A 16,293-nucleotide genomic window follows, 5' to 3' on the forward strand; every position below is an offset into this window, starting at 1 on the left:
GGGATCAATTTTGAGAGGTTTTGGGATCCACCTGGGTGGCTTCTTTCTGATGGAACCGGTGCTGGACAATATGCCAAATGCACCCGTGTCCAGTGCAAAACTGTGGAGAAATCAGGGACAGGCTGACATGGGATTCTAAACAGTAGGAACTTCCCCAGCCTTTGAGATAAGGATGCTTTAGGCTGCCTAAACAACTGGGAGATTCAGGCAGAGTAAGACACTGTCTCTGTTCCTTCCAGCTTTGCCTACACTACTACCAACAACATGTCCTGTGGATGCTGCGGTGGGAATAACTACACCGTGTGCTGCACCAGCACCAAGAAGTCATCCTGCAAGACGCCGATGTGCTGCCCACCCACGCAGTGCTGCTGCCCCACACCCTGCTGCATGCCCGTGCAGACCTGCTGCATGCCCCTGCAGACCTGCTGCTACACCCTGAGCAACAACGGGGGCTGCTGCGGCGGTGGCAGCGGCTGCTGTGGCAACTAAACCCACTCGGCAAAGGGCAGGCAGGGCTGTGCTGCTTGCTGCTTCCCTCCTGGCTCCTTCGGTGTTGATACGGATATGGATACAGATACCGCCCTGAACACTCTTCCTCATTTGTTTAGAGACTCTATATCACCTCTCCTCTCCTTCATTTGCCTTTAATCACCAAATGCTTGTAATGTGCTTTGAAGTTGCTACACACTGATCAGTGTGATTTTCCTTTGTAAGCATTAGTCGTGCTGTTAATTTTCTTCTTGGTGTGTGGGATGTTTAATTCTTTTCATCACTCTTTTGCTTCAATCTGTATGAAAAACAATAAAACCTGTAGTTCATGACCCTGCAAAACTCCTGGTGGTTATCTGTTTGCTAGCTGGTGAATCCAGAGTGCATCACCGCGCCGATCGCCTTTTCTTTGCATTTTTTTCCAGTGTTGGGATGCTCCTGTCTAAAAGGTTCTAACTAGGGGGGTTGCCTACACAAAGAAAATCAAAACATCCCTGATGCTTTTCAGAGCTTCTGCATAAGTCTATTCAAAGACAAGCTGAGTGGCATCTCTGCGAGCAATATTTCTCCCCTCAGTATAAAACTACAAAGAAATAGGAAGAAAATAATACATAAACTTGTAAAGGGTGCGAATTTCTTCTGAAACAGTTTGACACAGGCACATCCCAACTAGGAGGTCTCTGTGTATTTCCACCAGCTGGAGGTCTACTTCAGAACCTACAGACAGTCCCTAGAAATAGTTTAACATCTACGAGATGGAGGTCCTGCCTCTGCTAAAATGTCTGGGTTACCAGATATCGAGTTGAAGTGTTACGACAAATGGTGAGAAACCACCATGGTCTTCAAAGAGTGACTTGGGTCAGTGAGAGTTGTACCAAAACACAGCATGCAAGATCTACACCGCCTTATTCTGTGTCTAATGCTCTTTACTGACTCTGTTACCACACCACTTCAGTCCCTTCTTTGCATTAAGGTCCGTAGCCCACTCACCAAAGACCATTCAAATACCTTCGTTACATGAATGGCTGGACATGAATACCATGGGTGGGAAATCCCCACCTAGATCATCACTTCTTCTTGCAGTTGCAGGATTTGCCAATGAGAACTTTCCCTCTGGAGGCACAAGTGAAGTGTGCCCCTTTGCTTCTGCCTCATTAATTCCTTGTAAATTAATCAGCTCTCATGGGCAGATAAGTGTGTGCCTCCTCAGAGGGGACCTGCTGGAAAGGAAATGCCATGTATGTTCTTCTACCCTGTCTGGAGAAGTTGCAATTACATGAGTTGCTTCTCCAGGATTTCGCTCAAGGAATTGCTTTCATTCCAGGAAAGCCTGGAAAGGAGCTGGTTGCATTTACTGCAGGGGTAAAACGACACTAAAATTGCAATCTGCTCCCCCTTGCACTGTGCAGAAAGACAAGCAAGGCGCCTGTTAGCATCCTCGGGCTGGTAGCAGCTCATCTAGGAGAACCCCTCTTCAGAGCACCCCAGGGATGCCAGAGGATGTCAGGCAGCAGGCAGGTAACTCACCAGGCAGGCTTTACCATCCTCTCATTAGGCAGCACTCCTCTCAGGATAATGTGGCAAGGTCTTCAAATGAGAGCTGCAATTTTAGGCCGTGCAAAAAATTCCTCCCAAATACCCTGTGTTCCTGCCAGCGTTCAGCCCCACAGCAAAGTGCATTGGAGGCAGTGGCTGGCATTCAACAAGCGTTTATGCACCCTGGCTCAGTCGCCCAAGGCTCTGCCTTACATTGACCTTCCTCCCTTCCTCTCTACCTCCCAGAAAATGGTTTCACCTCAGCAACATCTCTTCCTGCATCACTTCTGAATCCCTGCCTCCCACTTAACTCCATGACCCCAGTTAGAACCAGTTTTCTGTGCTTGTCACATCTCTTCCACCTTCATCTTCCTCTTACCCTCTTGGTTCATGCTGGGCTCCTTCACTGACCCTTTCCAACACCCACAAAGAGTCCTGCACAACCTCCAACTCTAAACCCACCTCTGTCCCTGCTGAGGAGCTGGGCAGGGGTGGTTCTGCTTGGTGCCAGGGCTCCAGCACACAGGAGACTTCAGCTGGATGCAAGAGGAGGTTACAGGAGGGACATGTCGCCTTGCCAGGCCTCATGCCCTGTCCCAGAGCCATGGCTCCTTACATTGCCACTTGCAGAGGCAGTGCTGCCCCGTAGTTTTTTATGCAAAATACTTTGAAGTGAATATTCAATTCAGAGTTTTCGAAAATTTTTCTAGAAAAGCAGTGCCAGCAAAGCAGAGCAGGAACTGAAGCACTCTTGTGTTAGTGACGTCCACACGCAAACAAACCCCATCAGACTGGAGGATTTGCAAAAGTTTAGGCAAGCCAAAACACAAAGATGTCTTTAGCATAGCAAAGATGCTCTTAGCATGCATGAGGACAAAATGATCTTGCGTGGATTCACGTGCAGGTGACTGAGACCCAGGAGCCTTCATGACTCCCAACGCATCCCAAACACATGGTATTCTTGCTCCCTCCTCACATGCATGTCCTGTGACTGGAAACAAACATACATATTTTAATAAAATTTTCCAAATATTTGTTTCAAACACCAGTCCAATGAAACTGCTCATCACATGCCCAAATGACAGAACCTAAGGGTTCAGTTTCGGTTCTTAAACTGATTCAGCACCAGCCGCTGCTGAGTAAATCCCTTAGCATCTTCGTCCGTCACCGTCTGCATTTGTCAAACAGATACGAGGACGCATTTTTTGGCTCCCTTGCAGGGTTGCAGAGAGGACAAATTCATCAGTATTCATAGAAGCCCTTTGATTATCTGCAGGCTAAACAATTATGAGGCAAAACAAAGGTAGTTATCACAAATAATAAGGCAAAGAGTAAATACCAGAAGACACGTATAGCTAAAAAGTATGGGTTTGGGTTAGTAAACAGGGAACTTCAAATGGTCAATGGCTGTCTCACTTCCAGGAGGAAGGTGTCTAGGGCTATAAAAGGTCTCCTGTCCCAGCTCACTTCATTCGCTCATCTTCTCTTCCCTTCACCTCTCCTGAGTCTTCAACAGGGTAAGTGAGAACATCTAAATCTTCCTTCCTTTTCACTAAAGAAAAATGCTGTGGATATCTTATATCAGTACCCAAATTTATTTGAGTATCTGGACTGGGACTTTGGCTGAAGTTGGGCTTTTATGAACTGGGTACTATGAATTATGGGGACGAGCTAGAAGCGTTAAAGGATGGAGAGGCTACAGGAGTATCAGCAGAGCCATGCAGAGCAAGGAGACAGAGAGCGTTTCAGGAGGGCCCAGACCAAGGACCATGTGCCCTGTGCTGTGCGATTCTTGATAAGACGTTAGGGATGTGCTGGTGGGCATCAAGATTGCAGGAAAAAGACAGAGAAAAATTCTAAGCAAGATTTACTACACAAAGATAGAACTCATCTGCAGCTCCTTGAATCTCCAAATTTAGCATAAACAGAGCTTTGAATTAATTATATATGTCTAAATATCCTGCTCCTGGTCACAGTCAGACTCTCTCTGTTCCTTCCAGCTTTGCCTACCCTACTACCAACATGTCCAGTGGATGCTGTGGATGCTCCGGTGGGAATAACTACACCGTGTGCTGCACCAGCAGCCCGAAGTGCTGCAAGACGCCGATGTGCTGCCCACCCACGCAGTGCTGCTACCCCGCACCCTGCTGCATGCCCCTGCAGACCTGCTGCTACACCCTGAGCAACAACGGGGGCTGCTGCGGCGGTGGCAGCGGCTGCTGTGGCAACTAAACCCACTCGGCAAAGGGCAGGCAGGGCTGTGCTGCTTTCTGCTTCCCTCCTGGCTCCTTCGGTGTTGATACGGATATGGATACAGATACCGCCCTGAACACTCTTCTTCATTTGTTTAGAGACTGTAGATCTTCTCTTCTCTCCTTTGTCTGCCTTTAATCACCAAATGCTTGTAATGTGCTTTGAAGTTGCTACACACTGATCAGTGTGATTTTCCTTTGTAAGCATTAGTCGTGCTGTTAATTTTCCTCTTGGTGTGTGGGATGTTTAATGCTGTTGATGTATCATACTCTCTTTTCTTGCTTTAATCTCCAATTAGTCATGAAAGACAATAAAATGCATAAATTATGACACTGCAAACTTCTAGTATACGTTTATTCATTTATCTTTGTCTTAAACTACAGCTCTGGACTGGGATTTCTTTAGTATCTGCTTAGTTTCTGAATATAATGAATTTTTCAACTATTTGTCATGATACTGATAACAGCATCCCAGCAAATGGGGTAACCTTCTTGGGTCAGTCTCTCATCCAGGGAAAAATAGTGCTTGCGAGCGTCAGTACATTGTCTGATCTGCAGGAGTATCCTCTTGGCGACGCAGTTTCACGCTGTCTTTCCCCTGCTTATGACTTTGAAGATACGCAGTCTGTGACTGAAGCATCTGTATGATCCTAAAGCCAGAGTTAAAGATCTTTTTTGTTAGTAGAAATATTTCCAGCAAGTTTGCTGAGCTTTAAAGCAGGCTTCTTAAAAGGTTTGCTGTCAATAAGATTAAATAGACCAGAAAACATGGTCTACATGGCGCAGGGAGGGAGTCATTGAAAAATGTGGAGATATAAGTCTAGCCTGAAGGATTCAGAAATACTATCTAATTTCATCTGAAATTCTATTCAAATGTGGCAAATTTGAAGAGATAAGATTCAGAAATGAAATATTTGCACTTCGTGATTTGTAAAATTCTCGGGAAGTGACTCCAAAACATCTCTTCCAACATGAAAACCAGCATAATCTTGGGACTGCAGTAATGAGTTCTAAATCTAAAATCCTTTTTTGTCCTTAACAGATACCAAGGTCTTTTCTGTCCTTACATGCAAGTCCTGTGGCTTCCTGCAAGGCAATTACATTTTTCCTGTAGGTAAAGAATAAATTATCTCAGCTGCAGCAAAGTCGTCAGGTCCAAGCACGCGCCCTGGAGTCACACCCCTGAATTCTGCACATGCTTTTCCCAGTGATTCAAACCCAAGTGACACTGGACAAACCTCTGAGCATCTCTTACAGAGACTTTACCGTGGAGTGAGAGCGTGGCAATACCTTTTGCACTGACAGCCCTGGGGCTGCTGTGAGAGATACTTTGCTGGTACTTAAAAAATGCCTTGGCCGTCCACAGAAATGCAAAGTGGAGCAGCTACACGGAAAATGAGTCAAAGCAGAAATGTCAGAAAGGTGGATATGGTGCTTGACAAAGTCTGAAATTGTTAGTTCATGAGGTCAGCGCTCCTCTGTGGTGTCGTCATTCCAGATTTGCAGCGCATAAAAGGGCTGTCGGTGTTGTACCCACTCACTTGACCGAGGTGTTTCTCACCTGGAAGAGAATGAATTCATTTAAATAGGGGAATATACATCCCATCCACAGCCTGACGTAGTCCACCCCTGTGCCCTGGTGTGCTGGTGTCCACAGGGATCCTGTATTCAGAGCTCAAGTCTTCCAGTCATCCGTACTACACACAGGGCAACAACACCTTCCCTTCATCATGGTCCTGATGTCACCCTTGACTCCCTCACCATCTCTCCAGCTGTCAGGTTCCTCTGTGCTCTGGAAGGTGATGAGCACCATGTTCAGATATCACAGACCTTCTCTGACAAACAAGGTCCAACCTGCAGCCGCATCCGCAAAGCCAGCTGGAAAACTTCCCTTGTTTTCTCACAGAAAATTTCAGCTTTCCACTAGCAAATCAAAAGCCAAAGGTGTTTCAGATGGAAGATTATGAAAGAAGAAAAAATTCCCTATTGATGGATAACATTTTCAGTGTCAGAAGATGGGTTGGTTTGGCAGAAATTGCAGTTTTTGAAGAACTAATTGTACTCGCCACAACTTCAGTGCTAGGGTACTCTGTCAGAAAGGTCGTCATATCAGGATAATGTTGTTAATTAAAACCTGATGTCCATTTTTAAAGAACAGAAGCATTTAAATGTAAGTTTCAAATTACATTTTTTCTGAATCTTGCTAATCCAGAATTCAGGGGTTTTTATACATAACAAACAAAAGTCCACTTGGAGTCCAGCTCTACAAAATAAAATCACAGTTTCACAAATTTACCACACTAAAAAGATCCCACTTCTAATTATATTCAAGTAGAAATGATAACTGAGTGTAGCGCCTGTTCCATCACGAGGCACTTCCAGCCGCAGACCATGGTACTGTGGCTCAAAGCGTGAAGCGGGACATGAAGAGGCAGTAAAATCATCTCATCCCTGCTGAGCGTCAGGCTGGATTTCCAGCTGTAGGTAAAACACCCAGAGAACAGTTTGAGAAAAAGCCCCAGCCCCGTGGAGCACACCATGAACACAATTCCTGGCTTAGGGTTGATCAGGGTGGTGTCAAGATGAAATAGAGCTGAAAAATCAACCACTTATTAAAAACAGAATTTCACTGGTTTTCCAATTTTTCCTTTTTTAAAAAAATTGCTCTTTATTTTGGCAGGAAGTTTGTTTGTTTTCAGTGGTAGACTTTTCTCTGTTTTCTTTCAGCCCTGTGAAGAACCACTGCCATTTGCATACTTCTGCTCCAACACCCTGTTTCAAGGCATGAGCCGTTGGGCACCTGGATATGGGACTGGACACCAGGAATCCTGGGCTTTTTTGGGGTTTTCCCACTGCCACGAGAGACTCCTTTTGGGCACATCACTCAGCATCACGGTATTCCAGGTATCCTTATCCCAGGATCCCATCTGACTAACATTAGGTAACAGCATATTCAAACATGACCTATGGGAGAACTAATTAGATAATGGCCACTGCATATGCAAAGAGCTAAGCTGACATTACATCAAGGGAGATGCTAATTGCAGTTGATTAATCCAACAGCAAGTGCCAGAAAAAATATACATACAGAAGTGGCACTCACTGCTCAGCTATTAATTCCCATGGCATGCCTCATTTCCAAAAGAGCTCGGCTGCATATAAAAGCTTTCGGCCTCAGCGCCGTCCTCAGGACTCAGACTCCCTGCTCAGCCCGTTCATCTCTGGTCCAGGGTGAGTTGGATTCTCTCAGCTGTCTTGGATTCCTCTTTTTTTTTCATAAAAACAGCAGAAAAAAAGAAGTCAGTGGTATTTTTGATTTTTCCCAGACTGTTTATCCCTGAGGGATTGGACATCTCTGCCACAGGATGCACTACCAGAAAGGCAGCAGTGACCAGGACTTGTGCCACGATGGTTTGGCCTGTGGCGAGAAAGGCTCGACGTGGCACGGTTCCACAGAGTGCTGCCATGAAATCCCCGTGGGCACCACGGACTTGCCCCCTTGCCACGACCCTGGCAGCCTCAGCCGCGACGTTGAGGGGTCCTGCCAGAGTGAGCCGCAAGGCTGCCAGCCCATCGAGCCGTGCCCACCCCAGAGCTGCTGCCCACCGCAGCAAAGCTGCAATTTCGGCAAGCCCCGGCGGCGGGTGGAGGTGAGCCACGTGCAACCTGTTTGCCCCTCACCCGTGAAAATCCATCGCCGGCCGCTACAGCAGTACCGCCCACCCCTGCACTGCGAGGACCCGGGCTGCTGTGGCAAGCCCCGGAGGCGAGTGGAGCAGTGCCCCGTGGAGGATGCCTGTCCCCCTGTGATACTGCATCCCCGGCCACTGCAGCATCGCTGCCCCTGCATCCCGTGCTGCCGCCCACCCATCCAGCGCTGCTGCCCAACAGCTGTGCCCCTGCCGCTGCATCCCAGCCAGCACCAGCAAAAGCAAGTCCCTCTCTTGCCCCCCTGCCTGCAGAAGAAATGATCACGGGGCCAGCGAGGCACCGGGACCCCTCCCCGGCACATGCCCACCCACCGATCAGCATGGGGGATGCTTCGCTCCTCGCCCAAAGCACCGCTGGTCCCACCTCCACTTTCAGCGCGACACAAAGCCGCCGTGGCTGGTGGCTCCTTGCTACTCTTTGCACACTGGATTCAGGGTCCGCAGGGTCCCTGCTTGACCCCAGCACTGACACTTTAAATTCCCAGGGAATAGGCTTTTATCATCCAAACCCCACTTTGCTCTTCCTCAGGGTAGAGCAGCCATTTCTCCCCTCTTCTGAGAAAGGAAGCGGCCTCGGGATGGAGAAACCGAATGGAAAGAGCAAGGATGGAGAAAGAGCTTGCCATGGATTCACCTTCTCCCATGGGTTCAGCCGACTGTGATTTCAAGGTTGTTTGAAAACAGAGACAGGACTGTACTGGGAAAAAAAATACACACTGTGACTGCAGGAGCATCGAGGACTCCTGCAACTTTACTTTCTCCCTGTGTATCCAAGAATAAAGTTGAAAAAATTTAGTTGACACTTGGTTCCTTTTTTTTTTTACCCCCAAAAACATTACCAGCATGACAATGAGATGTTAAAAGTCATTAAAATTCTCACAAGGAAACTTGTAAATTTAAAATCAAAATTAGAGTTCACACCTGAGGATTTCAGCTCTGGCTGTAGCGGTTTCACCAAGCTGAACAACATCTGCACGCTATTAAATCCTCTCCACTCCGGTTACCCACTGCAGGACCAGAGGGGCTTCACTATGGTCCATCAGCAGGTGATGTAGGTACAAACAGTTTGCTCCACGCTGTGTGCCATCACCGTCATTAGCCAGATGGTAACACTGCACTGGGAGGCCATCGCCATGCAAATGTTAATCATGATAATAAGTGTGTGTCCCAGCACGTGTGGTGTGTTTGTGCATGCCAGGAATGCATGCAGGCCAGGCTCTTCCCCCACAGCTCCCCACTGCCTGGTTCTTGCACACACGCTGGTAACGTGCTGTTTCTCTCACTTTGCCAGAAAAGCCTTCCACTAGGTGCATTAAAATAGATATTGTTGTTTCTTTGTATTGCCTGAGCACAGCTCTGGTGTGTTTTCCCAGCCGCTAGCAACCACCAAGGAAAACCAGAAAGAAAAAAACAAATTCATTCTTGTTTTCTTAATGCAGCAAACCACAACAATTTATTTTTCTTATGTCTAATTTTAACCAAATGAGAAGCACTTACATATGAACTTTAACTTCAGAAATCCCTTACTTTGTTACCTATTTTCTTCCAAGCCTCTTCTCACCGAAGCCAGTTCCCAGGCATCGTCCCAGCGCGGTGCCCAAAGGGCTGACTCAGTGCCCACAGACCAAGGGCCAGCTTAGCCCTTGCACCGGCACTTCCAGGTCAACTTTGGTCCATCTTTTCTTCCGAGCTGCTTTTCTCCAGCCACGCCAATCTCCCATCCCAGTTAGTCCATCCCAGGCACAGGACCATTTTCCAGCTTGCCCACGTCCCATCCTCCATCAGTTTCAGCCACTCACCACAATTAGGTGCCACCTGATTTGCCAAGTCTACCATTATCCAGCACATTAATGAAGATGTTAAGTGGCACCAGCACCAGTATCAACCAGTTTTTCACCCACCATGTAGTTTACCCATCAGGTCCATACCTCCACCAGCTTAACTACAAGGCTGCCATGGGAGGCTGTGCCAAAAGCCTTGCAGAAGTTGAGGTAGCACCATTCATTGTACTCCACCGTCTGCAGAGCCATCCCCTTCATCACTGAGACCCATCAGCACAATTTGATTTTTGTGTCACTGACCCATCACCTGTTTGTGCTTCAGGCACCTGGAAATGCTCCTCATGGGTAGCAGAAGAAAAAGGCCGGGACATTATCACTGTGCACATCATGGCTCCTGACTCACAGGTCACCCGTCACCCTCCACTCAGTGTCTCGGTCCTCTGCAGATGGTGAATAAGTACATTATTACCTGCCTCACACAGCCAATGGGTAGCTTAAACGATGTGAGTCCTTTATGTGCACCACTCGGTAACTACATTATAATTAAGAGATGCTTATCAGGAATAATGAGTCAAGCAGAACATGCCAAGTGCTGGGAACAGCATCCAAATGGAGGAGATGTTTTGTCAATAAATAATTTAGTCCTCGTTCCTGCAGCGTGTTTCATTTACAAGGGGAAGACTTGGAACCATATAAAAGGCCTCCGTCCCTTCATCTCTCACAATCTGCTCCCCTGGTCAGCGCCGGCCTTCCCTTGTGAATTGGGTAAGACACATCCTGGAGCAGCTGGGTTCATTTTTGGATGGGTGTTGGGATTCCAGAGGTCACAGACCTGGCACGTTTGCACTGTCCTCCAGACCGTGCCCGTAAGGGCTAGAGGACGATGGGCTGAGCTGAGAAAGAAGTTACTGGGGGACTTGGGTATGGGATTTACAGCAATGCCACTACACGCTGCAGCGCCTTATGGTTGTTTCTGTTCTTGGATGGAAAAAAAAAGCAAGGGTAAGGTCAGAAAGAGAGTTTAGACATAATCTGACCAGTGTTGGACAGCTGCAAGGATTTCCTTTAGATCCAGGCTTTCAGGATAAGCAAGGTTGACCCATGCATGAGCCACTAAAGCAGCTTTACGGGAAATTAAATGAAAACAGAGAAGATGGAAATTCAAGCCCATGTGACCACGTCTTTTTCAGGTTTTTCCCTACAACTCAAACATGATATACTCTTCTGGAAGAGAATCATACTTCAACTTGAACTCAACCTGGTATGATCCCTCGGGGTCCTGGCTGGACACCCGGCGCACACCCTTCCGCTACGGCTACAACACCTGCTCCTCGGGGTGTGACGGCGAAGGCGTTGAAGGCATGAGAGGGCACAACTACCGTCATTACGGCTACCGGCAGCCAGTCTGCTCCGAGAGATGCCATGGCTATGCTGGGGCTGATTCTTGCCACGGAGGTGGGGGCTCGAGTTGTGTCAGAAGGCCCACGTACAGCTATGGGTCATCGGGGGGATGCCAGAGCTACGGGAGGTCGGTCTGCTCTGAGAGATGCCAGGGGTCCTCAGGTGCAAGCCACGGAGGTTGTTCAAGCTGTGTCAGGAGACCCACGTACAGCTATGGGTCATCAGGGGGGTGCCAGAGCTATGGGAGGTCAGTCTGCTCCGAGACGTGCCACGGATCAGGGTACCAGGGCGGAAAGCCGTGCTACAGCAAGCCAACGCAGTCCGTCGCGCAGTGCTGCCCGGTGCAGACCTGTCCCGTGCCGGTGCAGCAAGGCTGCGTGCCTGTGGCAAAACGCATCCCGAGCCAGCAGCAAAAGCAGGTCTGCAAAGTGCCAGCTCGGAAGATAAAGTAGAGGACATGAGGAGTGGGGATGAATGGGGGAAACGTCTCCCTCTTGCAGCGTTGCCCTGATGGGTGACATGTCCCGTGTTGCTCATGGATCTCCACTGTTCCTGTCATTTTCCTTGTAACATGCTTTGAAGGTGTAACCCACTGTCTCTGTGAAATATTAAGTGCTATTCACCTCCTTATTTCACAGCAGACACGGAGGCAATAAAAAATTATGCTTCATAACCCCCTTGCATCAGTGTTTTCCACTTCATCCCTTTGAATTGTTTCTGTTCCTTCTTGTGGCCAAAGCTGGTGTTTGCAGTATCCCCGTTCACCCTCACATCGAGGTTCCTGGTTGATTCAACCTGGCGCCTTTTTATTTCTACTCCAGACAATTTCCTTGTTGAGAAGTAGCTAACAGTTTTCGTCATGGATTCTTTATGCAACCCAGCAATTAAATACTAATATACTAATGCTAATGTAAAAAACCCACACGTTTCATCAGAGAGTTAAAAATGAGAGGGTCTGCTTGGCACATCATTTCATTCACTGATGAAGCAACAGGTACAGTTGCATCATAAACTTCCAAAAAAATCCCTGGGAAAAAACTCAGGGAGTGGATTCAGGAATGGGAATGGCACGGCTAGTGCAGAGCAAGAGGGGATGACAAAGCTGGTGGAAGAGAAATGCTCTGGTCCATGGTCCACTAGACCTTCAGAGATCTCAAGTGTGACAGATCTTGTCTCTCCCCAAGGGAGGCAGCTGCTGCAGGACCTACGTGTCTTCAGCAGCTGATACTCCGGGATGCTCGGTGCCATTCTGACAGCTGAGAGATGTTGGGAAAGAGCAGGGAGGAGTGAGACCTCTCAGAGCTGAAGACATTGACTCAGGGAGAAATGGGGATTTTCTGGCCAGGAATACATGTCAAATGAAGGTTAGAAACGGGTTTGTAGACATCGGGGGGCACTTGGCTGGACCCGCTCTCTCTAATGGGGCAAAAGGCCCCAAACTCCTTGTAAGATACGGCCTGGTAGGGTTAGAAGAGGAATCACCTGGGAGGGTTGTTGCAGCGAAGCAGGGATCTGGAGTCAGTGACTCACAGCATCATGTCCCAGGTGGCTCCTCTCACCTCACCCAGACCAGGCAAGAGCCTCCATCGTCTCCCTCTCCCGGTGTCCTGCCTGGCCCAGCCTGCAGGATGTGACACATCGCAGAATCAGCCGCTTCACAACATTAACGGTGGAGATTTCTCCAGCAGCACGATCTGGATAAGGAAAAGAAGTCAAAACAGACACAGGGTGCACCTTCCTGGGATGGAGGTTTCCGAGGTGGACACACAGGTGCTGCCAACATGCTCTGCCCTGACGCTGCAGCAAGCCTTCCTTGCCAAGCTCTTCCTCGCACATGTGCAGAGGCTGATGCCAACGTGCACGGCAGAGCACACAGTCCCCATGCCAAGCACAGCTCGGTGGAGTGGCCCAGCCCTGGGGCAGCTCAAATGTCCACCCCACGGTGGGACTGCAATGGCTCAGCTGCTCCCGTGCATGCAACACTGCTTGCGCAAGTCCCAGGGACCTCTGTGGAAAGAAAAGTGCCAACAAAACTATTGCAGAGAAGAATGGGGGGGTAGCACAGGCATCCAAATCCACTTTCAAACCCCTTCTGGAGCTTGCTGGGCTGTGGAAGAGAGGGCTGGAGGAGACCTCAGGAGGGCAGCTCCTGCTTCACCACCCCAGGGCAGGAGTCGTTCTGCTTAAGCTATTTTGACATGGATCTGTCTAACCTCTAATGAGAGGGAAACAAAAGAGAGACCTTCTTTGTGTTTAAATCACCTCTCAGGGATTTGGAGGTTTGAACTTGTACCTGGGGTGTCTCCCAGATCTTTATAAGATCTTGGGTTTATTCTGTGCTTCATTTTTCTTCTTTGTAAATAGAAAACCAGTAACTGACATATGGAAGAATCATGATCATGTATAAGCCCCCGAGAAACCACGACTCAAACTGGGGAATAAACCATCTCCTGAGACTTGTATTAGGACAACTGCGAAGGCAATTCCTTCCATAAAACCAACAAATTATACAAAGAAAAAAACTGCCATCCACTCAGAATAAGATCAAGGGATGCAGGGAAGCCTCTCCCAAAGACCAGGAGCTTTGCAGGAGATATGTGGGACTCAGAGATGGTCAATATGGTCCTGTCTTGTACATGGGCCCAGGTCTCTGATGTGCATGAGCATCCTCCCCATCAGACCATGCTCAGGTGGATGTCTCTATCGCCGAGAGAAATGATAAACAGGTTTGTCACCATTCACGTGATCTGGGGTATAATTAGTGAATCGTGAATAATAGTTTCACAAGAATTTTCATTCTTCTGATGTTTGTGAAATATCCCCAGACACATTCTGATTTCCTCATGTATCAATTGGTTCAAGTGATTCAGCTCCACTGGTTAGCAATGAAACTCCTTTACTCTCTATTATATTTTAGTTCTTTCTGTGCTATTATTAATATTACAGTGGCCTCTAGAGTCTTGGATGAGATCAGGCCTGGTGCACTCTGTAGCCAGAAAGACACTTTTTTCCCCAAAGTGGAACATTAATTCAATGAAGATGCAGATCCCAACACCCTCCCCAATGCCCTCGTGAGGACAGAGGCATAGAGGGAGGAAAGAGCTCAAAGAGTCACAACACTTTCCTCCCTACTTTTTTTGCCAATCAGGGTTAATAAAGGTAACCAATAACAGATTTTTGGAACAAGTATCGTGAAAATGGGACACTTTTGGAGACCTTTTGTCCTTCTGAGCCTCCTGCCTGGATGCTCTCTGTTTCCTGTGGGGTTTTAAATTCCTTCTGTTTGGGTTAAAAGTCTCTTTGAGAAAAGAAAGGACTGACCTGAAATATTGCAACACTCCTTTTAGTGCTTCTTTGCTGTTTTGCTCAGAAATAGGTTTCTGTTTCATGCTACTCCCCGGCCATGTCCCACTGCCTGCGTTTGCCCACTCCCACCGTTCCAACCAGACATATCCAGTGGGAGTTTGCTTCAAAGCCTCGCATCGCTGCCTCCCACCTCTAAATCCCAACCCCAAACCTCGGTGACAGCTTTAGAGCCTGGAGGCGACTCGACTCCTTTTGTAACCCACCAGGGCCAAGCCCCATCACCCCAGCGGAGGCGGATGGCCAATGCTGGCCCCCGGGGCCCAGCGTAGGGTGCTCACACTCCTTGTTTTCAGGACACCCCCCACACAGACCAGCCCCAGGCTCTGTGCTCACCTTCTGCCACCCCATCATGTGCTCATACCTGCATCCTTAATTCCCTTTGTCTCCTTCACCCACTCACAACCTAGATTTTTTTCCCAAGCTGCCCAAATAAACTCATTTTTCCTACACGCCACCATGGCCTTATTTGTTCTCTTTCAAGCCCCTTTTATTTTCCTGATCCCTTTGCACCCCAGTCCACCAGCCCACCTCACTGTGCCACCTTCCCATCCACTAACATTTTTGCATTACCATCTTGGGCTCATGGCTGCTTTACATTAGGCATTAAGAAGCAGGAAAAGGCGTTAGTCAACAGCAGCAAGACCATCCAGAAACCTCCCCATCCCTGCCCGTGAACCACACCAGGCGTGGTGGGCAATTAACATTTTTATGGAGTAACAAGAGGAATGGCGATCCCAAAGGCAGGATATTGATCTGCTCATAATACCATGAGTCAAAACATCAGTGTAAAAACTTTCCAATTAGCAAAGTGTTCAGGGTGGTGAACAATCAAGTCCCTCCAGTGGGAGCTCATCTTGTTTCCGGTGGAAAAACAGTGGGTACCCTATAAAAGATCTCACACCGTACTTCTTCGCATTGTCCCAGCTTCACGTCTCCTCTTGAATTCCTGCTGAAAAGGGTAAGTCCGGCTTGATCAGACTTTTGCACTTTTAACGATCAGCAGCTTTGTCCTGATCCTGAAGTCTTGACCGCTGCTCTTACACATCTTGTCTCTCTGACTGTCTCTGGTCACAGTTGCTCAGTCCTGCTGCTGAGGTTGTCTTCTCCATCCATGTCTAAATAAATAACAGAGAGCAACTAGGAAAACTTAAAACTTACCAGTTCAGATGGCTGAGGACAGGACTCTTCATGTCTAGCTCTGGACTATGTCTGGCCACCACTTCTCACTAATCACTAAGTGCTTTAACTTCTATCTTATATATTTGCTAAACATAGAAGAGAAAGGAAAGACTTGCTCAAAGGAAGATAGCACAGAGTTCTCCGCACAGGTCAGGGACTACTACGGGCAGACGTGCATTGCTAATTTTCCTCTCTCCTTTAAGATCCTGGCTTATAATGAGAATTTATTCTTGATATATAATCCCATCTAACTAGACATCTATCACTGCTAGCTGACAGACATCACAGCGTCTCTTCCCTTTGCATCCGCTCAAAGATGATAGTCTTTTCAGCAGGTCTGCAAAGATGTGCTCCCGCCAGGACAAAGACCAGTGCCACCGGCAAGAACGATCCTCATGCCACAGCAGTGAAGGCTGCCACAGGAGCAGCGGTGGATCTGGGTGCCATGGGAGCAGCGGTGGATCCGGATGCCACAGGAGCAGTGGTGGATCCGGGTGCCACAGGAGCAGCAGTGGATCCAGTTGCCATGGGAGCAGCGGTGGATCTGGGTGCCATGGGAGCAGCGGTGGATCCGGATGC

General features: G+C 48.1%; 2 protein-coding genes across 2 annotated transcripts; both read left to right on the top strand.

The window, feature by feature from the left end:
* The first annotated feature begins 6,614 nt into the window (after positions 1-6,614).
* Positions 6,615-8,248, top strand: LOC141936386 (uncharacterized). The gene is made up of 4 exons (XM_074853294.1): positions 6,615-6,671; positions 7,005-7,181; positions 7,423-7,508; positions 7,642-8,248. The coding sequence occupies exons 1-4, from the start codon at positions 6,615-6,617 to the stop codon at positions 8,246-8,248; spliced, it is 927 nt and encodes a 308-aa protein (XP_074709395.1).
* A 2,731-nt stretch (positions 8,249-10,979) lies between these two features.
* Positions 10,980-11,621, top strand: LOC141936387 (uncharacterized). Its single transcript, XM_074853295.1, has one exon. The coding sequence runs from the start codon at positions 10,980-10,982 to the stop codon at positions 11,619-11,621; it is 642 nt and encodes a 213-aa protein (XP_074709396.1).
* Positions 11,622-16,293: the final 4,672 nt, after the last annotated feature.

The sequence above is a fragment of the Strix uralensis genome, chromosome 32 (genome assembly GCF_047716275.1).
Source record: "Strix uralensis isolate ZFMK-TIS-50842 chromosome 32, bStrUra1, whole genome shotgun sequence".
Taxonomy (NCBI): domain Eukaryota; kingdom Metazoa; phylum Chordata; class Aves; order Strigiformes; family Strigidae; genus Strix; species Strix uralensis.

What these genes read in the sequence shown, in the direction of transcription:
- LOC141936386 (XM_074853294.1), top strand. Translation starts at nt 6,615, where the DNA reads ATGATAACTGAGTGTAGCGCCTGTTCCATCACGAGGCACTTCCAGCCG. An exon ending in ACTTCCAGCCGCAGACCATG is followed by an intron (nt 6,672 to 7,004) that starts GTACTGTGGCTC and finishes GTTTTCTTTCAG; the next exon opens with CCCTGTGAAGAACCACTGCC. An exon ending in CCGTTCATCTCTGGTCCAGG is followed by an intron (nt 7,509 to 7,641) that starts GTGAGTTGGATT and finishes TCTCTGCCACAG; the next exon opens with GATGCACTACCAGAAAGGCA.
- LOC141936387 (XM_074853295.1), top strand. Translation starts at nt 10,980, where the DNA reads ATGATATACTCTTCTGGAAGAGAATCATACTTCAACTTGAACTCAACC.